Raw genomic sequence first — 25,132 nt, forward strand, 5'->3', positions numbered from 1 at the left:
CACCTTTGTAAAAGGAGCCCTATATGTCAGTGAAGCTACAAATTCCTCTACTCTTGCCTCATTAACCCCTCCTTTTACAAAACTGCGGAAGCGTTTTTTTAGCGCAGGCCAGCGTGCTGAATGCTCTGCACTGCTCCAGATGCTGTTTAGTTAGTTTGTTTGTTTATTTACTGTACAATCCAAAGTTCTGGCCTAGCTTGTAACTCTGCCTTTATTTTCCCCTCCTTGTTCAGTGATTTTTTTTTTTAATTTTAGAATTGCCTTTTACCTATCTAGACTAAGATCTCTTTTTTAAAACATAGAAACATGAAGGCAGATAAAAGCCAAATGGTCCATCCAGTCTGCCCATCCAAAGCATCCTCTGTCTCCTCCCCCATGCTTGTCCCACACTTTCAGGAATTCAGACACAGTTTTTGTCTCTACCACCTGTACTGGGAGCCTATTCTACCCATTTACTGCCCTTTCTGTAAAAAAGTATTTTCTTATATTACTCATGAGCCTATCACCTTTTCACTTCATCATATGCCCTTTCATTCCAGAGCTTCCTTTCAAATGAAAGAGACTCACCTCATGCACATTTATGCCATGTAGGTATTTAAACGTCTCTATCATATCTCCATGTACTTAGGCCCTGATTCTACAAAGTGCGTCCCGATTTTAGGCAGCTGTAGGCGTCCTACAGCTGTCTAATCAGCCAATCGGGATGCACGTTTTTTAAAAAAATGCTCCCCAGGCAGGCCGCCTATATTGAAGGCGAGGCCCGCAAGACACCTAAGCTCGCCTAAGGGCCTTAGGCGGGCCTTAGGTGAACTTAGGCGGCCCTATGCGTCTCCCTAGTAGAGGAAGAGACGCTTACAATGTAGGCCAACAAAATGCTGGTCTACATTGTAAGTAGACGCGGCCGCTATACTTATTGCAGCAAGGGATCTCTCTGCTGCTATAAGTATAGCGGGCCGCCTGTCCAATTGCTGGCAGGAGGGTGCCCAATCCCTCCTGCCAGAAGATGCCCCCCCCCAACACTACCGACCGCCCCTCCCGACACTACCGATCGCCCCTCCCCCCCCCCGACACTACCGATCGCTGGCAGGAGGGTGCCCAATCCCTCCTACCAGAAGATGCCCCCCCGACACTACCGACCGCCCCCCTCGACACTACCGACCGCCCCCCCCAACACTACCGATCGCTGGCAGGAGGGTGCCCAATCCCTCCTGTTGGAAGACGCACCCCTCAGCACACACACCACCCCCGCGCTAACAGCCCTCAAACCTCCCCCCAACCAAACTAACCTTTCCTTGTTGGCCAGACGGGACTTGCCGTCCAGCCGGCAGGCCAGTCTCGTCGAAATGAGGCGGGCCCGCCCCTTCCCAGCCCATCCTTCCGAAGCCTAAGACCTGATTGGCCCAGGCTCTAGAAGCCTGGACCAATCAGGCCTTAGGCATAGCGGGTCCGCCCATCCCCACTTAATCTAAGGTCTGATTGGCCCAGGCCTGGGCCAATCAGGCCTTAGACTTAGTGGGGATGGGCGGACCCGCTATGCCTAAGGCCTGATTGGTCCAGGCTTCTAGAGCCTGGGCCAATCAGGCCTTAGGCTTCGGAAGGATGGGCCGGGAAGGGGCGGGCCCGCCTCATTTCGACGAGACTGGCCTGCCGGCTGGACGGGCAAGTCCCGTCTGGCCAACAAGGAAAGGTTAGTTTGGTTGGGGGGAGGTTTGAGGGCTGCTAGCGCGGGGGGGGGGGGTGCGGAGGGGGTGTGTCTTCCGGCAGGAGGGATTGGGTACCCTCCTACCAGCGATCGGTAGTGTCGGGGGGGGGCGGTCGGTAGTGTCGGGGGGGCATCTTCTGGCAGGAGGGATTGGGCACCCTCCTGCCAGCGATCGGTAGTGTCGGGGGGGGCGGTCGATAGTGTCAGGGGGGGGCATATTCTGGCAGGAGGGATTGGGCACCCTCCTGCCAGCGATCGGTAGTGTCGGGGGGGGGCGGTCGGTAGTGTCGGGGGGGGCGGTCGGGCCTTGCCTTCAATATAGGCTGCCTGCCTGGGGAGCATTTTTTAAAAAAACGTGCATTCCGATTGTCTGATTTAGACACCTGTAGGACGCCTACAGCTGCCTAAAATCGGGACGCACTTTGTAGAATCAGGGCCTTAGTGCCTATGCAATGGTATTTGGTGCCCTAGATGAAATTTCAGATTTACACTCCCCTCAATTAACTTCAAGGTCCCTAAGCATATCCAGAGATTTGTCTAAATTTTGATCATCTCAATGTCACAGCTCCTAGAACAAACCTGTAAAAATGAAACCAAATTGGTAGTACTTAAACATGTGAGTTTGTAAAACTAGAAAGCTGAATTTCAAAGAGAATGGAGTAAATACTGTGCCATTCATGGAAGAAAGTATTTATGAACAACTTGAAAAATTGAAGGTGGACAGAGCAATGGGACCAGATGGGATCCATTCCAAAATATTGAGGGAGCCCCAGAGAGGTTCTGGCTGGTCCTATTAAAGATTTATTCAACAAATCTTTGGAGACTGGAGTAGTTCCTGAGGATTGGAGAAGAGTGGATGTGGTCCCTATTCACAAAAGTGGTAACAAGGATGAAGCAGAAAACTACAGACTGGTAAGCCTCACTTCGGTTATTGGAAAAATAATGGAAGCATTGCTGAAAGAAAGGAAGGTGAAATTCATAGAATCTAATGGACTACAGAATCCGATGCACTATGGTTTTACCAAAGGCAAATCATGCCAAATGAATCTGATTGAATTTTTTTATTGAGTGACCAGAGAATTGGATCAAGAACAAATGCTAGATGTAATTTACTTAGATTTCAGCAAAGCCTTTGACACGGTTCCTCATAGGAGGCTCTTGAACAAACTTGACAAGCTGAAGTTAGGACCCAAAGTGGTGAACTGGGATTAAAAACTGGTTGATGGACAGATACCAGAGGGTAGTAGTTAATGGAATTCATTCGGAGGAAGGAAAGGTGAGTAGTGGAGTCCCTCAAGGTTTGGTGCCGGGGCTGATCCTGTTCAATATGTTTGTGAGCAATATTGCCAAAGGGTTAGAAGAAAAGGTTTGCCTTTTTGCAGATGATGCCAAGATTTGTAACAAGGAGGGAGTGGAAAACATGAAAAAGGATCTGCAAAAGTTATAGTTAAAGGAATGGTCTAATATCTGGAACTAAAATTCAATGCAAAGAAGTGCAGAGTAATGCATTTGGGGATTAGAAATCAAAAGGAGCCATATATGTTGGGAGGTGAGAGGCTGATATACACGGATGGGGAGAGGGACCTTGGGGTGATAGTGTCCGAAGATCTGGTATTTCAGATAGATTGTGATCCCTAAAATAAATAAATAAAGGCAAAGAAATAGTGTGACAAGGCAATGGCTGTTGCCAAAAGGATGCTAGGCTGTATAGGGAGAGGTGTAACCAGTAGAAGAAAGAAGGTGTTGATGCCCCTGTACAGATCATTGGTGAGGCCCCACCTGGAGTATTGTTTTCAATTTTGTAGACCGTATCTAGCAAAGAACATAAGAAGACTTGAAGTAGTCCAGAGAAGGTGACAAAAATGGCACCAAAAGACGTATGAGGAGAGACTGGAAGCCCTGAATATGTATACCCTAGAGGAAACGAGGGATGGAGGAGATATGATTCAGACGTTCAAATACTTGAAAGGCATTAACATAGAACAAAATATTTTCCAGAGAAAGGAAAATGGTGAAACCGGAGGGCATGATTTGAGGTTGAGGGGTGGTAACTCAAGAGTAATGTTAGGAAATTCTTCTTTACAGAGAGGGTGGTTGTTGCCTGGAATGCACTTCCAAAGGAGGTGGCGAGAGGAAAATGGTGACAATTCAAGAAAGCATGGGATGAACCCAGAGGGTCCTAATCAGAATTTTTTTTTCCTTTTGTTCAGTTTTCTATACCATTCTTCCCAGGGAGCTCAGAATGATTTACATGAATTTATGCAGGTACTCAAGCACTTTTCCCTGTCTGTCCTAGTGGGCTCATAATCTATCTAATGTACCTGGGGCAATGGGAGGATTAAGTTCTTCAATATATGCCCAGGGTATATATTGAAGAACTAAGGCCAGTACTGGGCAGACTTATATGCTCTGGGTCCCGTATATGGCCATTCATTTGAGGATAGGCTGGGGAGCGCATCGAGTGCTGGGATGGTTTAGATGGGCTGGAGTGAACTTTGGTGGAAATTTCAGTAGATGGAATCTAAGCACAGTACCGAGCAGAGCTCTGGGTTTCTGGCCCAGAAATATCTAAAAAAAAAGGCAATTTGAATTAAATCATTAATTTATAGAGAGTGTATAGTTGGGCAGACTGGATAGACCATTCAGGTCTTTATCTGCCATCATTTACTATGTTACTTTTCTTTGAAAATGTTGCCCAACTTGTGTATCTCCATGCTCTAGCACAGTGTTTCTCAATTTCTTCAAGCCAAGTACCCCCTAAGTCAAACAAATATTAACCGAGTACCCCCACCCAAACTCCACCCCTGACCCCTCCCCCATAATAATAGTACTAATTGTATTGCAACCACAACATTAAAAAACCACAAAGCATAGTGTATACAGAGAAAATATTAATTATTATTTATATTCTTTTTTTCCCCCAAAGAGGTCAAAATAGATGACCTTAAATTATGCAGTGTCACCTCAGTAACAAATATAGAAAAATAGACAAATATAGTGCAAAATATAGGCAACAGATATAAATTCTCAAAACTGACACATTTCAATCACTAAATTGAAAATAAAATCATTTCTCCTACCTTTGGTCTCTTGTTCTGACTTTGCATCCAATATTTCTTTCTGCTTCCTGCACGCTTCCTCTCCTCCGGACCTCATTCCCTTCCTCAACCAACATCACTCTGTCCCTCCATGAGTCTAACTTTTCTTCCTCTCTCCTCCACACCCATTGGCAACATGTCTTTCCCCCCCCCCCCTCTCTTTCTCACTGTCCATCTGTCTTTAGAAATCCAGGCATCTCTCCCACCCCCTCTACTGCCACATCCAACATTTCTCCCTCTCTCATCCCCTGGATCATGTGCAGCATTTTTCACCAATGCCCACCAGCGCCATGCCCATTTCTCCTTCCATCACCCCTCTCCAGCACCATGTCACATCTCCCCCTCCTTCACTATATCCAATATTCCTCCCCTTGCATCCCTTTTAATATGTCCCTCTGTTCCCTCTCCACCATCATAGCCAACATTTCTCCCACTCATCCTTCTCGTTCCCATTCATCTCTACCTCTCTCTCTGTGTCCATTTTTCCTCTTTCTTCCTTTCCCCATGTGCCACCATCTCTTTCCCACTCACTCACACAATCATGCCCAACAATTTTCCCTTTCTGTTCCCTCCCTCCTATGTCCCAAGTTAGTGCCCCCTTCCTCCCTCTCATCTGTGTCCCATGTTCATGGCACCTCCCTTCCTTCTGAGTCGAATTTGTGCCCCCTCCCTGCCTTCCAGCTGTGGTCCCAGAATTGTGCCCCTCCAATGCCACTACTTGCTCCTTACCCCCTCCTTTCTCCTTTTATCCCAGAAAGATCGTGTCCCCTTACATGTTCGAGCCGCACTCGCTACATCTGCCTTCAGCAGCTTGTTTGGGGGATGTACAGCTGGCAACGATTCACATACTGTACATGGCTGACCCACAAGCCTTCCCCAGCTCTGACATCGGAGAGGTTTCCGGGTCAGCTATGTGCAGCATGTGAACCGCTACTGACTGCGCGTCCCCGCAGCAAGCAAATTCCTTGATTATAGCTATACCTTTTACTGTATATTTTCACACTCAGCCATGATACATTGATAAAAAGACATTTTATGCAATAAATCTAGTAGTATTTTATTAAATGAACCTTCAATATATGCACTTTATTGTGGAAATATTTAACATACTTCACTAATACTGTTTTTCCCCGAAAATAAGATACTGTCTTATATTAATTTTGAGCCCCAAAAAGGCACTAGGTCTTATTTTCAGGGATGTCTTATTTTATTTATGTACAATGACCATCTCTCCCTTCCTCACCTCCACCCCAATTCATCCTATTTGCTTTCTCTCCCCTACATGTGCATCTTTCCTCCCCTCTCACCCATCCCCTTGTGCAGTATCTTTCTATCCCTCCCTCCCTCCCTCCCATCCCTTGTGCAGCAGAACCCTTGCAGCTTCTATCCCACCATTCCTCCCATCCCTTATGCAGCAGAACCCTTGCAGCTTCTATCCCTCCCTTCCATTCCTTGTGCAGCAGAACCCTTGCAGCTTTTCTTCCTCCCATCCCCCTGTGTAGCATCTTTCTATCCACACCTCCCCCCCCCCCCACGATCCATCTCTCCCTCCCATCCGAACCCTTAGACCGAAATAAATACCTTATAACAATCCGGCAGCATCGGCAGCAAACAAGACAGGCTGCTTCACGACCTTCTATTGCCCAGGCATTCCTCTGCCGCGTTGCTGATGACGTCATCAGCAACGTGGCAGAAGAAAACTCGGAACATAGAAGGCCGTGAAGCAGCCTGTCTAGATTGTTGCCAATGCTGCCGGATTGTTATAAGGTATTTATTTCAGTCTCGCGGTTCAGATGGGAGGAAGTCGGGGGGGGGGGGAGAAGTGCTGCTGCTGCCGACAACTAGGGCTTATTTTTTGGGGTAGGGCTTATATTAAGACCTAACCCCAAAATCATGTTAGGGCTTATTTTCTGGGTAGGTCTTATTTTCAGGGAAATAAGGTAGCTAAACATGTACACTTTGGTATAGTCATGTACCAATAGCATTGCAAACACTCAAGCATTCAGTGTCTTCTTGACATACCATATAGAATATAAGTCGATTCAAATATAAGTTGAGACCCCTATTCCCCCCCCCCAAAAAAAAGAGGAAAAATGGTTGACTCGAATATAAGATGGGCGGCTTAATATTCAAGTGTCCTGCCCTGCCAGGATCTGCACCCAGCGCCCCCTCCCTCTCTCACTCCCCTATCAGGCTCTGCAACCAGCCCCCTTCCCTCCCTGCCCTGCCCATCTTTTCACCCTGTCTCCCTCCCTCCCAGGCTCTGCACCCTGTACCCACTCGCTTATCTGTACATTGTACCTCTTCTCTGTCGATATCCTGCATGCCACCATGCCTTCCGTATGACCCAGAGGTGGTCCAGAGGTGTAGTGGGCAGGAGTAAGCTTTCTGTGCTCCTGCCCTGCTGCTGAGCCGGTCGCTGCTGCGAGTTCTGGAGGTTCAGCTGTATCAAGCAGGAGCTCGCTTCCTGCACTGCTGCTCCTGAATGGCTCCCTCGAATTCTCACGAGAGTCACAGCAGCCATTCTGGAAGCCACTCAGCACTGAGCAGCAGTACACAAAGCATGCTCCTGCTCGGTACAGCTGAACCACCAGAACTCGCAGCAGTGACTGGCTCAGCAGTGGGGCAGGAGCATGGAAAGCTTGCTTCTACCCACTACACCTCGGGACCATCAGGAATTCCAGGTACACAGGTCATATGGAAGACGCAGCAGCATGCAGGATATCAGCAGAGGGGAGATACAATGGACAGAGCAAGGAGGGGAGAACAGGGTATAGAGCCTGGTGGCCCAGAGGAGGCCTGCAACAAGTCCGAGAGGGGAGCGCATGGGCACTGGGTGCTGTCCCGAATATAAAACGAGACCCCCATTTTTGGGTCCAAAAATCTTGGTTTATATTCGAGTATATACAGTAGGCAGTGGAACGCTTTTTCGTTTGGGGGGGGCCAAAGGCTCCACCCTAGCTCCAGCAGGATCCTGTGGCACACCTCCCTCTCCAGCTTTCGACTCCCACACCTACCTTCCCCAAACACTAATTTTAAATCGTCTGGCAACCGCTGTGCAGTGTCAATGAGCAGGCCTGCCCCAGAAGTCATCATTCTGCAATGATACTGCTCGGTGACTACCTGAAGATTTAAAATTCAGCGTCCAGGAGGAGGTGGGTGGGGGAGTAGAACCATAACTGACCGCCAATTTTCGGGGAGGCTTTAGCCCATTCTGATGCCTATCCTTCTTGAGATAGGATAAAACCTGCGATGCTGTTCAACTCCTTGCAACAAGGCCTCAGTGAGACTCTTACATTGGATCTGCTGAGACTCCAATCTAACAATATTTAGAATAACTTTAAAAAAAAAGCTTTTATGTTGCCTGTGGGTTAAGTTGGAAAATGTAGGTAACCTAATTATATCACTTACAAGATCATGATTCATGAAATAAACAAAGCATATCTTGCCCACCACATCAACACGCAAGGCAATAAGACACATCAGCTGTTTAAGGTTATATGTACTTTCACCAGCAGAGATACAAAGTATTAACTCTGAGACTTTTTCTCTGTGCCCACTGTCTATAACAATATTATTTCTAACTGTTACCTACTACTGCTCATGGATATGGAAAAAGCTTTAAAGTTAATTACAGGGCCACTGCACAAACTGAATCAGTGCCCACTGAGCTCGATGCTCACTGAGGCCTTATTGCAAGGTGTTGAACAGCATTGCAGATTTTATCCTGACTGTCTCAAGAGGACATTGAGGGCTGGATTCTCTAACAGCTCCGTTATCGGCGGCCGCTTCATCGCGTGTCAATCACGCAACAGCACCATTTAGTGAATCATGCTTCTGGCAAAGATAGGTGCCAGAAATGTAGCCCAGGGTTTTCAAGGCCTACTTTTCCGGCACCTACCTTTGACATGAAGGTTCTGATTGGCTCAGATGCTTCAAGACCCTCCCCTTGGGCAGGATCTTAGGTGTCTGAGCCAATCAGGGGCTCGCTTAGGCTTCCTCTGTATCCCGAATACAAGGGGGAAGAGCTAAGACTAAGGCTCCTCCTCGTATCCAGGATACAGAGGGAGCCTAAGAGAGTCCCTGATTGCTCAGACACCTCAGACCCTGCAGAGGGTGGCAGCTAGCAGAGGAGCAGGATGGACTCCTGCTCCCGACTAAAGGTAACAGGGAAGAGGGGAGCTGAGGGAGGAGAGAGGCCTGAGAGAGGGTGGCATCTGGTGGCAGGAGGGTGTGGGCATTCCTCCTGCCATATTTAAGATCGTTGGCAGGGTGCATCCGGTGGCAAGAGGGATTGGGCATCCCTCCTGCCATTTTTTTTTGGTGTGGGGAGGGGGCTTTGTCGTGGGTCATTGGGGAGGGCTTTTCTTTACACACAAAATATCTGCCATTAAAAAAAAATGGAAAAAAAAACCCCAGCAGAAGCCCTGACAGCAGTGACAGGAAGCTGCTTCTGTCACTAGTCATTGCTCTGCACATGTCTCAATCGCTCACTGAGCAATTGAGTCAGTGGGTTTGCATGCAAATGATTTACATGAAAACTTGATAAGTGAATCATTCGCTGTTTGAAAATCGGCCAGAGAATCAGGCAACAGTGATTGAGTCGCTATCTTTAGTGAATCTAGCCCTTAGGCACCTAAAATGTAGGCTTTTAAAACCCTGGCCTATATTACAGGCATCTAAGTTTTGAGTTACCGTACTTTTCGCTCCATAAGACGCACCTGACCATAAGACGCACCCTAGATTTAGAGGAGGAAAACAAAAAAACCCATTCTGAACCAAATTCTCCCTGCCAGACTCTGCACCCAACCCCACACTCCTTCCCAGGCTCCCACCCTGTCCCCCCTCACTGCCAAGCTCCATACCCTGCCCCCCTCTCTAGTGGTAGGCCGGGACAGGGAACAAGGCAGGCCTAGTGGCTGGCAGGCAGGGAAAGGGCAGGCAGGCCTAGTGGCAGGCAGGCAGGTAGGGATAGGGCTGGCAGGCTTCCCCTCTCCCAGGAGCCCCCCCAGGCAGGCAGGCAGGCAAGTAGGCCTACCCCCTCGCCTTCCTTATTATTAATTCAGCCGGCAAGCCCCCCATACCCATTTTTAATTAGGCAGGGCAGTTCCCGGCTTCCCTCCACCCTCCCCCACCCCCACCATTACCTTTTTAAAATTCTGATACCCTCCCTCGCTGGACGCGGCTGCCTGCCTGGTTCCTCGAACACTGACAGCTGACGCGGCTTCCTCAGAGTCCTCTTCCCTTGCGGCAGAGCAGCACACAAGGCTGCCGGCCTGGTCCCATGCCGCTTCCCGCAAGAACTCTCCTATTAAGAACTCTCACGGGAAGTGGCACGGGATCAGGCCGGCAGCCTTGTGCGCTGCTCTGCTGCAAGGGAAGAGGACTCTGAGGAAGCCGCGTCAGCTGACAGTGCTCGGGGAACCAGGCAGGCAGCCGCATCCAGAGAAGGAGGGCCTCAGAATTTTAAAAAGGTAACGGGAGGGGGTTGGGTATTCGCTCCATAAGATGCACCCTTATCTCCACCCCCTTTTTGAGGTTGGAAAAAGTGAGTCTTATGGAGCGAAAAATACGGTAGGTGCCATTAGACACAAATCTGTAAATGGCATCTGAGCGTGATTGACAAGCAATAGTTTCCTGTCTTTTTAGATGTCATTTACAGAATTTCCCCCTTAGATTCTTTAGATTTGACTCTCCATCTGGAGAGGTCCATAGAAGAGACCATGAATAGAGCCACATTGGTGGTCTCTTTTCTGCATGCCTCTGTTAGGAAGAGGATTTTATGATTCTTTATGGCTAAGTTAGCAGAAGTTTTCATGGTTGTAAAATATATGCCTTTCTTGATATGCGCCCTCATATGATCAGGGATTTTAAAAACCTTTTTCTCCAAATTGCTGGGGCCTCATTTAAACATCACTGCTACTTTTAAACAGGGGAGGAGTTTAATTTGATCAGTTGGAAAATATGCTGTAGAAATGGAATCACAGCAACCATTTATGTAAAGAGATTATTTCTTAAGCAGTGAAAAAAGTGACATGTTTATAAAGTGAAAAATAATCTAAACTTTGATAGAAATGATGTACTCTTCTTTTAAAATGCATCTTGACTGGAAAAAAATGATATTTTGCATAAAAAGTGTAACATCCCATTCGCTTGTTTTGACACATGTTTTGCATGAACAGGTTTCAGCTTGGCCTCTTTTACCAAAAGTCATATTTTACATTTTTTCATGTTTTAACCAATGGTCTTTAAACTCATCTCATATAACTTTTAACTTTTGGTTTGATCAATCAACAAGAATATCGCATGAAAAGTGTGACATTTTTTTAAAATGTTCAAATCCATCTCAAATTAAGAAAGTTCTTGGTTCTTATTGGCTTTGTGATTGTGCAGCGTATCTGAGTTGTGCATGGGAGGTAGTGCGGAACTTACGCCAATTGCTTCACATTTTGCCATTAAATGCCTGACACCTGCCAATAGTTTGGATTCTGCATGAAATACTTTTGAATGGTTTATTGTCTGCTAATGCAGTATATGCTCCTTTATGGTACAACTATAGATCAAACGAGTAATTTTTAATCTGACTAGCATCAAAGATGTATTTCTGCCAGTAATATATCAAAACTTCCACATCAGAAAGTCAATAGGAAGTAAGAATAGACATTTTATTTTTTATTATTTAAAACATTGTGGTGTCTGTGTCTGTTTTCTCCGTTTTCCATTGTTTAGGGATGTAGTTGCTTTGTCTGTCTGTAATTTCACCTTTTATTTTTGCCCCATTCATCTCTGACTGGATCATTATCTTTTTTTTTCCTCATCACTTTCTGCATCCACTTCATTTGAATTATGATTGAAAAAACTGTGCTTGCTTTTACAACAATATTGCAAACGTTACTGACCAATTTTTTTTCTCTGGTCTCTCTATTTTTCAATCATTTTTGTTGATTTTACATTTGATTTTGCCTTAAATATTAAAGAACCCGTTGAACGGAGTGCAGGAGCAACACGATCCTTACCGGCTGCATATTCATACAAGCCAGTCTTTCCAACAAGACCATACCAGTCATGGACAACTGCTCCTATTACAGTCCCTGGACATAGCAAATCAGGCTTTACTTCTTTATCAAGTTCTTCATCTAATACTCCAACAGCATCCCCATTAAAATCTATTTGGTCTGCTTCTTCTGTTTCACCAATCAAATCCACTCTAGGAGCTTCTACAACATCTTCAGTAAAATCCGTTAGTGATGTAGCATCTCCAATTAGAACATTTCGGACTATTTCTTCACCAATAAAAACTATTGTATCACAATCTACCTATACTATTCAGGGTTCCTCTGGTTCACCAATCAGAGCTCCAACAATAACTGAAGCTGCATCTTTAAAGGGGCTCGGATCTGCCTCAACATTTCCCTCTAGGACATCTCCAGTGACTACTGCGGGGTCTTTATTGGAAAGATCATCTATAACCATGACACCTCCAGCATCTCCCAAATCAAATATCAATATGTATTCTTCAAGCTTGCCATTTAAATCAATTATCACATCTGCAGGACCACTTTTATCTTCACCACTGAAGTCAGTTGTCTCTCCTGCTAAGTCCACTGTTGATGCTGTGACATCTTCAAAAGTCCTAGTGACATCACCTCTCTCTTCTGTGAAAAATGGGACTGGACAAACAGAAGTAGTCTTAGTTAACGGGTCTGCTTCACCTCTGAAATATCCTTTGCCTGCAAATTTAATGTCAGGAACGACAACCAGTTTGCAAAGCAAAATCTCTGCTGCTACAAAACCTGTAAGATGTGCTGTTCGTGCAGCCACTGAGGCAGCAGAGAACATTTGTCCTGCTACTGTTAGTACCACAGTGCCATATTCCCCATTCAGGCCATTTTCGTCCTCAACACCTTCAGCTTTTCAATCAATAAGAACTCCTACTACAGGCACACTATACACATCCCTTAGGTCATCAGTATCTGCAACTACCTCATCAGTAACGTCATCAACTATAACAGTACCAGTATACTCTGTAGTCAATGTTTTGTCAGAACCAGCATTAAAGAAACTCCCAGAATCTACTTCACTTACAAAATCAGCAGCTGCTTTGTTGTCACCTATTAAAACATTGACTACAGAGACACGCATTCAGCCTCCTTTTAGCCGAACCTCATCTCCAATAAAATCTTCCTTGTTTCTTGCACCCTCTGCTCTTAAGTTATCCACACCATCTTCCTTATCTTCCAGTCAGGAAATATTAAAAGATGTTGCAGACATGAAAGAAGACTTAATAAGGATGACTGCAATATTACAGACCGACACAACAGAGGACAAGCCATTTCAACTAACAAAGGAAGTTAGAATTGATGATGAGGAGCCCTTTAAAATTGTTGAGAAGGTGAAAGAGGACTTAGTAAAAGTTAGTGAGATATTAAAGAAAGATGTGTTTCTAGCCAATAAAGAATCAGCAGATGTGTTAAGTGATAAAGGGCACTCACCTGAAGAAGAATGGGTAGAATTCAGCAGTGAAGAAATTGAGGAAGCAAGGCAGCATGCCAATATATATCACCCTATATCTGCCCCAGAAAAAGTACAGACAAAGGGTAGATCTATGTCAGAAAAGGATTATAACTTAGCAAAAGTCATTGATTATTTGACAAATGACATTGGTAGTAATTCATTTTCCAATCTGAAATACAAGTATGAGGATGGAAAAAAAGAAGGTGAAGAGAGGCAAAAAAGAATTTTGAAACCAGCAATAGCTTTACAAGAACATAAACTGAAAATGCCTCCAGCCTCTATGAGGTCATCTGCTTCTGAAAAGGAATTATGTAAAATTGCAGATTCTGTGTTAGGGACAGATATTATTTTAGAATCGCCTGATGATTTTTCTCAACATGATCAAGACAAGAGTCCTTTGTCTGACAGTGGTTTTGAAACAAGAAGTGAAAAGACCCCTTCAGCCCCACAAAGTGCAGAAAGCACAGGGCCTAAACCACTTTTTCATGATGTACCCATTCCTCCTGTGATTACAGAAACACGAACTGAAGTAGTTCATGTTATCCGCAGCTATGAACATTCATCAGAAGAAATTCCAGAATCACAAACTGAGGAACCTGTGTCTTCGAGGCCAATACCTGCAGCTAAAGAGTTGGAGCAAAAGCCTAGGGGATCGATTAAGGAAAAAGTTAAAACATTTCAAATGAAAGCCAGTAGTGAAGATGATGCTTTGAGCAAAGGTGTACGTGTCAAAGAAGAAACACATATTACCACTACCACTAGGATGGTTTATCATAAACCGCCACCTAGCGAAAATACGTCAGAACGAATTGAAGAAACAATGTCTGTTCATGACATAATGAAAGCTTTTCAGTCGGGACGTGACCCTTCAAAAGAGCTAGCAGGTCTGTTTGAACATAAATCGTCAGTAGCCTCAGATGTTTCAAAGTATGCTGACATTTCTCCACAACATGCAGAGAGGGACATCAAATTGAAACCCAAATTGGAACGTATTATAGAGGTCCATATAGAAAAAGGTAACCAAGTTGAGCCTACTGAAGTCATTATTAAAGAAACCAAAAAGCACCCAGAAAAGGAAATGTATGTTTATCAGAGAGACTTAAATCAGGGAGATACTAACATTAAAGATGTTCTGCCTGTGAAACATGACACTTTTCTTTGTTCAGAAGAACAAGGTCAGCCAGAAGAAGAAGAACTCACAGCTGAAGAATCACTTCCTTCCTATTTAGAGTCTTCAAGAGTAAACACACCTGTGTCTCAGGAAGAAGACAGCCGTCCTAGTTCAGCTCAACTTCTATCTGATGATTCATATAAAGCACTAAAGCTCTTAAGTCAACACTCAATAGAGTATCATGATGATGAGCTCTCAGAACTAAGAGGGGAGTCATATAGGTTTGCAGAAAAAATGCTTCTTTCAGAAAAGTTAGATGTGTCTCATTCTGATACAGAGGAATCAGCTACTGACCATACTCTCCCCATTAGTTCAGATTTGCAGGGCTCTGATAAATCCTTCAGAGAAAAAGTAATTACTGCCCCCAAAAGAGAAATTCTCTCCAAAATCTATAAAGATGTTTCTGAAAATGGTCTAGGTAAATTATCTAAAGATGAGAATTACGATAAAGTGACAGTTTTACACTATACTGGAGATATTAGTAGTCCAAAGCATGCAATGTGGATGCGCTTTACTGAGGACAGATTAGACAGAGGTAGAGAAAAGTTAATATATGAAGATAGGGTGGACAGGACTGTTAAAGAGGCAGAAGAAAAGTTGACTGAAGTATCACAGTTTTTTCGTGACAAAACAGAAAAGCTGAATGATGAACTACAGTCTCCAGAGAAAAAGCCTCGTCCTAAAAATAGCAAAGAAACACATTCAGGTCAGAGTTCCACAAGTAGTAGTCCTGAAAAGATATTGTTGACTGCAAGTGATGACTTGACTAAATTACGACAATATGGCCAAGATGGAAAATGTTTTTCTATAGCAAATGAAAGGAAAGCTTCTAGTTTACCTAGCAGCCCGGAAAGAAGAATGCTTGTACAGGAGACTGAGGACTATAAGAATATTATAGAGCACAAAGAAAATGGGCCACAGAGTAAAGCGTCTGAAGGTTCACAATTTGGATTTCAACTTAAGCAATCAAAACTGAATTCAATTAGATTAAAATTTGAGCAGAGTTTAAGTCCCAAAGGTAAAGACAGTCCTCAAGAAGATAAAAAGCAAGCAAGTCCATCTAAAATCCCTATTAAGAAATTACAAGAAAGCAAACTTCCTATTTTGCAGTTTTACTCAAAAGAAAAGCAACAAAAGGCAACTGACCAGCTCAGTGGAAATGGGCTTTCAGCAAAAGAAACTGCTTCACTGAAAAACAAGGACGATTCTGCTTTATCCAAAGAAATCTTTACAGAAAACAGGTGTAGTTCAGGCATATGGAACCAAAGGATGGAAAAATCAAGAAAACCAATGCAAGATGTTTCTTTTGAGGAACAACAGCAGAGCAAAGATACGGTGTATAATGCCTGTTCAGAATCTGTGACAGAATTAGGCAGGGACAGGAAAATGTATAGAACATGGGAAAGTTCTGGCACGTCTAATCACAAACCACACAGAGAAAAATTTGCTCATGTGCTTGTTCAAGATGCTGGCAAAGAAACAGACTCTCATCCTGACCATAATGAAGTTAAAAAGAGGGACATTACTGCTGTGATACAGAAAGAGCAAACATTGTCAACAAATGAATCCCAGTCAAAGGATGCAAAACAAGCTTGTGTGCTGTCTCCATCAAAGAAAGTTTTATACACAGAGCTTGCTATGAAAGACATGAAACATACCAATGGAGTAGTAGATATAACGCCAAAGAAAAAGGAAGGCTTGAGTGTTTCACACATCCCAGTCAGAGTTACTGAAGAAAGGAGGACAACGCATGCTTCTGATGGCCATTTGGATTTATCAAAGCTTGAACTGTTATCAGTCAGAGATTCTGCATTAAATTTAAGTAAACAGAAGGTTGATCCACAGCAATCCCTTTTAGTGGAAGATGGAAAACATAAACAATCAGAAAATAATAAAATGACCAAACAGCAGGGTTATATGGGGTTAAGTCCTTGTTATGATGATTCGGAAACATCCCCCACTAAATCTCCTGACTCCCTAGAGTTTAGTCCAGCAAAAGATTTCCCCTCAAATGACTTATTTGATTCTACACCTGTCGATTATTTAGAAAAAGTTGCATTGTTAGCAAATGTGGACAAGGCTAAGCAGATAAAACATTTACCAGTTTATATTAATGTTGTGCAAGTAGGGAAACAGCATGAGAAAGAGGTGCAACAGGGAAATGTTAAAAGAGTTCTAAGTCAGGAAATTAGGACAGTGCAAGAAACAAGAGGAACAGTTTATACAGCTAAACCACAAAAACAGCCTCCATCTCCCCAAGGTAGTCCTGAAGATGACACACTAGAGCAAGTATCATTTATAGATAGCTCTGGTAAAAGCCCCCTAACACCAGAAACCCCCAGTTCAGAAGAAGTGAGCTATGAATTTACATCCAAAACACCTGACTCACTAATAGCCCACATACCAGGCAAACCAAGTCCCATACCAGAAGTTTCTGAGGAATCAGAGGATGAAGAACAGACTAAGTCATCTTCTGTAAAACATACAACGGCAGAAGCCACAAAGACAGATAGAAAAGTACATAGTAATAGTACCAAAGACTCTAACAAAAAATCAAAAGATAATAGAGTTGCCTACATTGAATTTCCCCCTCCACCGCCATTGGATACAGAGCAAGCTGTTTCAACAAAACAATATCAATGTTCTACTGACAGAGAGATGGAAATGATAGAAGTGAATCTTCAGGATGAACAAGAGAAGTATCTTTCAGCTGAACCAGTCATACGAGTACAGCCACCATCTCCCATACCCTCTGGAGCCGATATTAGTGATTCCAGTGATGATGAATCAATCTTTCAACCTGTTCAAATAAAAAAGTATATATTTAAGCTGAAAGAAGAAGAGGATGATCAGAAGAAAGTTTCTAAATCTAAAACTTCAGGGAAGAATGGTAACCACAAAGAAATGGAACATCTAGATTCTGGAAAAGATAATGAAATTGATATTGGATTTGATTCACCACAGAATGACATAGTCCAGAATGGAAATAATGATCAGTCTATTACTGAGTGTTCTATAGCAACCACTGCAGAATTCTCACATGATACAGATGCTACAGAAATTGATTCTTTAGATGGTTATGATTTGCAAGATGAAGATGATGGTTTAACTGAAAGTGATTCTAAACTTGCAAGTCCAGTAGTAGAAACTAAAAAAGATTTGTGGACAACAGAAGGTATATTAAAGCCCAGTGATCGAAGTTTTAGCCAAAGTAAACTTGAAGTCATTGAAGAGGAAGGAAAGGTAGGAATTGAAGAATACAAGCCATGCAAAAAAATCTTAGCCTCTGACAAGAAAACTGAGCAAGTGGATAAGAAATCAGGCGCACAGTTTTTCACTTTGGAAGGAAGACACCCAGATAGAACTGTATTTCCTGATACTTATTTCAGTTACAAAGTAGATGAAGAATTTGCAACCCCATTTAAAACAGTAGCTACCAAAAGTCTAGACTTTGATCCATGGTCTAGTAAACCAGGGGATGATGAGGTGTTTGAGGCAAAGTCAAAAGATGATGAGCCTAAGCCTTTTGGTTTGGTTGTAGAAGACAAATCTCAAGCAACAACACCAGATACAACTCCAGCCAGAACCCCAACAGATGAAAGCACTCCAACTAGTGAGCCCAATCCCTTCCCATTTCATGAAGGGAAGATGTTTGAGATGACCCGCAGTGGTGCAATTGACATGAGCAAGAGGGATTTTGTTGAAGAAAGACTCCAATTTTTCCAGATTGGTGAGCATACTTCTGAAGGGAAGTCAGGGGACACTGGGGAAAGGGATAAAAATACAGTTACTCCCATCACACAACCACAGTCAGGGGACAGCACTGTAGAAACAAAATTAGAAAGATTAATAGAGGCAGTTGAACATAAGCCTATCTCCCAGGCAAGTGGAGAAGGTCTGGAAGGAACATGTAGTAATTCACTGGAGAAATCATCAGCAAATATAAATACTTCTAAAGTTGATCCAAAATTACGCACACCTATAAAAATGGGAATTTCTGCTTCTACCATGACTATGAAGAAGGATGGCCCTGGTGAAGTGCCAGATAAGCTAGAAGCTGTGAAATCAGGGTGTCATAGTTTAGAAAATGGAAATATAGGGGGGGGTGAAAGCTTAGCTGTTAGCCAGAAAATTATTATTAGGAAGATAGACACTGATAATTTTAATAACAACAACAATTTGGATTCTTCAGCTCTTAATGTAAGTAACACTAGTAGTAGTGAATTACCTAGAATGTATTCTGAAGACAAACATCCCATAACGAAGCCAAATCAAGTAAAATGCAATTCAGAGAAATGTAGAGAGACCATTCAAGGACAATGTGCAAGAGATAGGCAAAAACAGCGTGGAGATCAGCAGAAGTCTACAGATTTTGTAAGGATTAAACCAAAATCAAAATTACCAGTAAAGGCCTCCCCAGTAAAAGGGGTTCTTCCTCAGAATAATTTTATGAATGCAGGCATGAGCAAAATACGACCAATTAGTAAAAACAATAGAGCAAATAAAGTTGATCCTTCCCCCTGTGTAGAGGTAAAGTCTAAGATTCCAGTGAAAAATACAGATAGGGGTAAGCTGGCCATCCCTAGAAAAACAGCAGTGAAGAAGCAGCAAGGGCAGTTAGAAAAAAAACAGCCAGAGAAAGGAAAAGTGAAACAGGTCCCTTCCAAATTACCAGTAAAGGTAAGATCATCCTCTGCTTCCACTACAACAGTTAAAGTAAGAAAAAATCAGTTTAGTGAGGTGTGTAAACATTCTATTGAATATTTTAAGGGAATTAGTGGTGAGACATTAAAGCTTGTGGATCGTCTGTCTGATGAAGAGAAAAAGATGCAGTCAGAGATGTCCGATGATGAAGACAGTACGTCAAGGAACACGTCATTATCTGAAGCCACTCAAGTTTTCCAGCTTTCCATTACAACGAGGTCTGCTAGAGATATGAGAACAGAGGCAGCATCTTTAAAATCAAAGATTGAAAAGGCCGACAGTGAGAGAAGGAGCAGTAGAAGGACTGGTGAGAATGAAGGCAGTCAGGTTTCTGGAGCTCTCAAGGCTCATGTTGTGGAGATCAAGCCTAGTTTGTAAAACTTTCAACTTGTTGACCGTAGTGCATGAACTGTTGTGATTGCTTGTGGAGTGACTTACTGTAGTTACCATTTTGTCATTGTTTGTTTGTGCCGTCTTATAGTCTTTGTTCTTTCTTTAAGCAACTTCTACTTCGTAGACAACTTGTGAAGCACGCTGAAGAGATTGCTATAGAGGGAACTGGGACATTTTCTTTAAAATATGGCAAAATTTGATTTTGTCGAGCCAGAAAATAACTACCTGATCTCTTCAAGGTGTTTTCAAAACTAATTTTACTTCACTGTTGCAAAAGAAATAGGATACCAGCATGAATAGCTACAATAATGCTATTCTACCAAAGTCTTAAATTTAGCCTTACAAAAATAGGAATGCAAGCTGTGCTACAGACTTTTATACGTCATTAAGACACAAAATCATTTTCTATACAATCTGAGCACTAGCAAACAATCTAGATTCAACAGATAGCCTAATATGTTATGCCTTTAGAAACTGTTTTAATTAATAATTGTAAATCACAGGTCCACAGAGTCCATGTGAGCGGACAGATATCAGAATGGCAATTGTAGCAGATCATTTGGGGCTTAGTTGGACAGGTAAGTAGGTTTTTTGTAATTAAGTACCATAGTGTTCTGCTTTTATTATTATAATGATCAATAATCATTATTTAGGTCCACCAATCTTTTTCAGGTTCTTCAGGCTTCCAGCTCAACTTCCATTGGTTTCTGCTGGGGTTATGTGAAACTTCATTTATAACTGCTCAAAGAGATTATTTCCTCGATTTTTAATTCCCTGCTATGTACCGTAGTCATCACAGTGGGCCTGGGTGTAGAGACCGTAGCTCTTTTCAAAAACATACACCCCAAGCCGGGCCAGCAAGTTGGAACTACTTTAAGGATCCTGTGACTGCTAAGGAGTATTCTCAGCTTCTAATAGTCATTTTCTGGATTTAGTATGAGACTTAAGCTAGTTCTATTGATGTGAGGATTACTAGTAATGAATCTTTATCCTGGATGGATCATTATTTGATTAGATTCAATCTGTCCAATATTAACACAAGCATGTGGCACTTTATGGATTTATTGAGGCACGAACTTTTGAAAACCAGAATCCATTTCATCTAATGAATGTGAAGAAGTAGACTCTGTTCCTCTGTGGCACCGGTCAGGTCCAAGCACCAACAATTAATATCCAAGCTTGTGCTGGCTGCTGATACTCCCATGGGTTCCAGGTGAATATCAGCTGGTACAGTGTCACCTCATAATTCCATACCCCTGACCTCCTTGAACCCCAAACCATCTCTGGGATTTACCCAGGTGATCTATGGTCTTGGGACAGAGTAGGGATGGTCCCCTTCTGCCCTCACCCTATCTGGCAGCACAGCCTTAGCAGTAGTCTCAGTGAGCAGATTTGGGGGGATCAGAAAGAAGGAGAGTTGGAGGGGGGATTGGGGTGGGAGGGATAAGATCAGTGACACAACAGCAGCAAAGCGGAAGTTATGCCGATGCCAGCCAATATTCAGTGCTGTTTTATATCTTTAGTATTACTGGACTAACACAATTTACACACACAACACACACCCTCCCTTTTACAAAACCGTAGCATGTTTTTTTGCGCTGGTCATGGCGGTAACAGCTCTGACGCTCAGAATTCCTGTGAGTGTCGGAGCTGTTACTACCATGGCCGGCGCTAAAAACCATGCTAGAGCAGTAGCAACTGATGCAGTAGACAAAATTCTTCAGCATATCTAGAAACTATTGCATTTAAATTAATGGAAATAAGATACAACAACCAAATTGTACATGACACCTGTCTTGATTATTTAGATTGTGAGCTCATTTGAGCAGGGACTGTCTCCTTCGTGACTCTGAACAGCACTGCTTGCCCTGGATCGGTAGCATGGAATGTTGCTATTATTTGGGTTTTTGCCAGGTACTTGTGACCTGGATTGGCCACTGTGAAGACAGAATACTGGGCTAGATGGACCATTGGTCTGTCCCAATAAGGCTATTCTTATGTTCTTTTACAGACATCTGATAGCGCTCTAGAATTAGTAGTAGTAGTAGTTATTGGAATAACTTAATATATCTGAAAAAGATATATAGATTGCATACATAACTTCATTTGCAAAAGCTTAAAAACAGAAAAAAAGATACAGACCTTAGCATGGCTTCTACTTCATTGCAAATGGAGGTGTGCAGCTGCACAATGCTGACCTCAAGGTGCATCTGCAAGATAAAATGTCACAATTAAAATATGTGCTGGGATTTGAACCTATGACCTCTGGAAGATGGGAACAGGGCTTTTTTCCATTAAGCCATAGCAGCTTCCACTAATGTCTTTCTTCCTCACATCTGATATGATAGCTTATGAATATGCTACGCTATGATCTTGTCAGGTATTTTCACCTTCACATGGCTAGGATCACTAAGCTCTCACGGTAGGAACCCCCATAACTGAAAAGAAGCAGCTGTGGCTTACTATATAAAAGCCCTATGCTCATCTTCCAGATGTCATGGGTTCAAATCCCAACACACATTTTAATTGTGGCATTCTCCTTGCAGGTGCACCTTGATGATCTCACAATGAGGTTAGCATTATGCAGCTGCACACCTCCATTTGCAATGAAGTAGAAGCTATGCTAAGGTCTGTATCTGTTCTTTCAGTTTTTAAGCTTTTGCAAATGAAGTTATATATGCAATCTATATTTTTTTTTTCATGTGCTTTCTTTGTTTTCAAGAATGAGCTAATTGGAGCACTGTTTATTCAGAAAAAAAGGGTAGGTTTTTAGCACGAAACCTAAAGCTAGGTTTGTCATGTGCTGTGCTTCAGTTAATGGAGTATTGCTGTTTGTCCACAAAAATAGCATTGCTGTTTGTCCACAAAAATAGATGGTTTTGCATGCAGTATATCTGTTTTGATGTGCCCTGTTTATGTGGTGCCTTATTAAATGCATTTTGAGCTTAATAAAGCAAAAATAAAAATCCAGAGAGCTATTTAGCAGATCGCATTAAGGACGTCCAAACTATCTGAAGCCCAAACTATGTTCAAAAGTAGACCTGGTTTTCATTTGCCTACATTGTAGACATAAGATGGATGCTCTAAGTCACTCAGCGTTATGTAAATGAATCGAAGGATGTCCATATTGAAGCCTCGTCCAAGCCACATCCATTCCACGCCCACGCTTGTTCCGTTAGGCATGAGTTTTCCCAATGGGCGTCCATGAAATTGTAGACGCGCCTACAAAGTGACATACACATCCTTTGGATGTCCATGTGCCAATCATTAACCACTTAGTTCAGACGCATAAGTCCCGTTCAGCGTTAGAAAGGACTTAGGCGCCCTTTATAGAATAAGGGCCTTTGTATAGAATCCGGAGATTAGTGACTACAACCACAATCTGCTAAAACTCCTACCCGAAACACACCTACACCTGAGTCATGTACAAATGCATTTGGCATTTGTACATAGGGCTTAATTTTATAAGACCAAAACAAAATCTCTCAAAACGACTGGTACTCGCAATATATTTCACTCAAAACAGTTTGAAATGTATATCATATCCCTCTCTTCATATCATATGTGAATAAGTGTGCATCTCAGAATCATAGAAAGCCAATGCTGATATTGTTGCCATACAGGTTTCAACACTGAATAAGCTGTAAATTGGCCAATAATATTCTATTCCTTATAGTCCATCGCATGTCCTCCTTTTATTAGATTCTAATTGACTGATACTTCCCAACTCACATCAGGCACGTATTGAATTAACTAGACATATAGCTTTCTGGTTTTTTAGCTTCCTCTCTCTGGAACTCACTCCCTAACATATACGAGCAAAACAATCTTTTCCCCGTTTCAAAGTATTACTTAAAACACATTTTTTCACTCTCTTTTCATGTGACTAGGGGGGGGGGGTGATATTGGCAGATGAATCAACTGAAGTCAAATGATAGGTTAAACTTTCTATTTTTATTTGTACATAATGTATGGTCTTGAATTAGCTCCAACAGCTAATACCGCCGCGGCCGGTGATAAAAATTTCTAATGCAGCTTCGTAAAAGGGGGTTAATGCAGCTTGGTAAAAGGGGGTTAATGCAGCTTCGTAAAAGGGGGTTAATAAGACTAAAGTGCATAACACAAAGTGACAGTTCGGCAACAATATCAGCATTGGTTTTGTATGATTCTGAGATCCACTCTTATTCGCTTAGGATATGAAGAAAGTGATGCATTAAGATGGTTCCCCTCTTTCCTGAAAAACAGATCCCAATGTGTTCAACTCAACGATGAGCCTTTGAAACCAAGACTGATCAAATATGGTGTTTCGCAGGGGGCTCTGCTTATCCCCCCTATTATTCAATCTCTACATCAGTCCTGTCCTAGACATAGCCCGCAAATACCAAATACAGATTGACTCCTTTGCAGATGACATACACAAGGAGAAACCATGACACTCAGATCATGAAACTCCTAAACTGCCTCTCGGAAATCAGAAACTGAATGTCTGTCAACAAATTGCAATTAAACGCCTCCAAGATGGAACTCCTTTGGATCCACAAAGAATGCTATGACTGTCCTTGTCCTTAGCTGTGCTGGGACTTGACTACCATAACTACGAAAGACTAAGTGTGCAGCTTAAGAATACTACTTGATGGCAACCTGTCGCTTTCTAATCATATCTCTCAGGTGGTATCCTCATCATTCTAGCTACAAGAACTCCGAAAAATAAGGATCTACTTCTCAGAATCTGACTTCACCCAACTACTCTATGCCTTAGTACTCTCCCACATGGATTACTGCAATGCGCTATTCAACAGTCTAACAGCGAAAAACGTACATCGTCTCCAATGTGTACAAAACGCGGTAATCAAACTTCTAAAAAATCTCCGTGCCCATGACTGTCTCCCAGTCTCTAACTGGCTACCCTTAGCCAAACACTGTGTCTTCAGGAGCCTGATACTAGTGTTCAGATCCTTGCACTATATGGCTTCCTCTATAGGTGCCAAACAGGTCCCTCCGCTCACAGTATGAAATTCATTTTGAAACTCCCCCTGGCCTTGCCTTACAACTGGAAACTGCCAAATGATGTGCCACTTCGTACCGAGCCACTAGAATTGACTGCCCCCACAGATCAGATCCCTTGAATGTCTCCTCAACTTTAGGAAAGGAATTAAAACATACCTCTTCACCTAATTCCACTGACCATGACCTAAGGATTACAAAGAAATGTATATGAGTACTAGACCCCCAGTATGTGTCACATTAGGGTAAAAACTTGACTTGAAACTCTTCCATGATAACTATGGAAATTTAACCTGTAAATTGTATATTATGTATATTGCTGTTAAGCTAGAATAATATATTGTATTGTAAACCTTGCACTGTAAGGATAACTGTGACAAACTGTAACCTATAAACTGTTTATTAAATATATTGGTATTAGACCCTAGTATATAACAAGTTAGGATAAAAACATATATCATAAACTGTACTGTAATTATGGCAAATCATAACCTGTTAACTGTCTTTTATGTATGTTCAACCTGTAACCCGTTCTGAGCTCTTTGG

General features: G+C 42.7%; 1 protein-coding gene across 4 annotated transcripts in view; it reads left to right on the top strand.

The window, feature by feature from the left end:
- Positions 1 to 25,132, top strand: part of ANK3 (ankyrin 3) — a 972,780-nt gene that overhangs the window by 852,531 nt on the left and 95,117 nt on the right. For 3 of the 4 annotated variants that reach the window (XM_033941646.1, XM_033941647.1, XM_033941648.1), the window contains one exon: positions 20,086 to 20,160. In XM_033941646.1, the coding sequence (XP_033797537.1) occupies positions 20,086 to 20,160 (75 nt within the window). Of the gene's footprint in view, positions 1 to 11,777; positions 19,497 to 20,085; positions 20,161 to 25,132 lie in introns of all 4 variants that reach the window. The other variant, XM_033941649.1, reaches the window with a different exon arrangement.

This window comes from Geotrypetes seraphini, chromosome 4 (genome assembly GCF_902459505.1).
Source record: "Geotrypetes seraphini chromosome 4, aGeoSer1.1, whole genome shotgun sequence".
Lineage (NCBI taxonomy): Eukaryota > Metazoa > Chordata > Amphibia > Gymnophiona > Dermophiidae > Geotrypetes > Geotrypetes seraphini.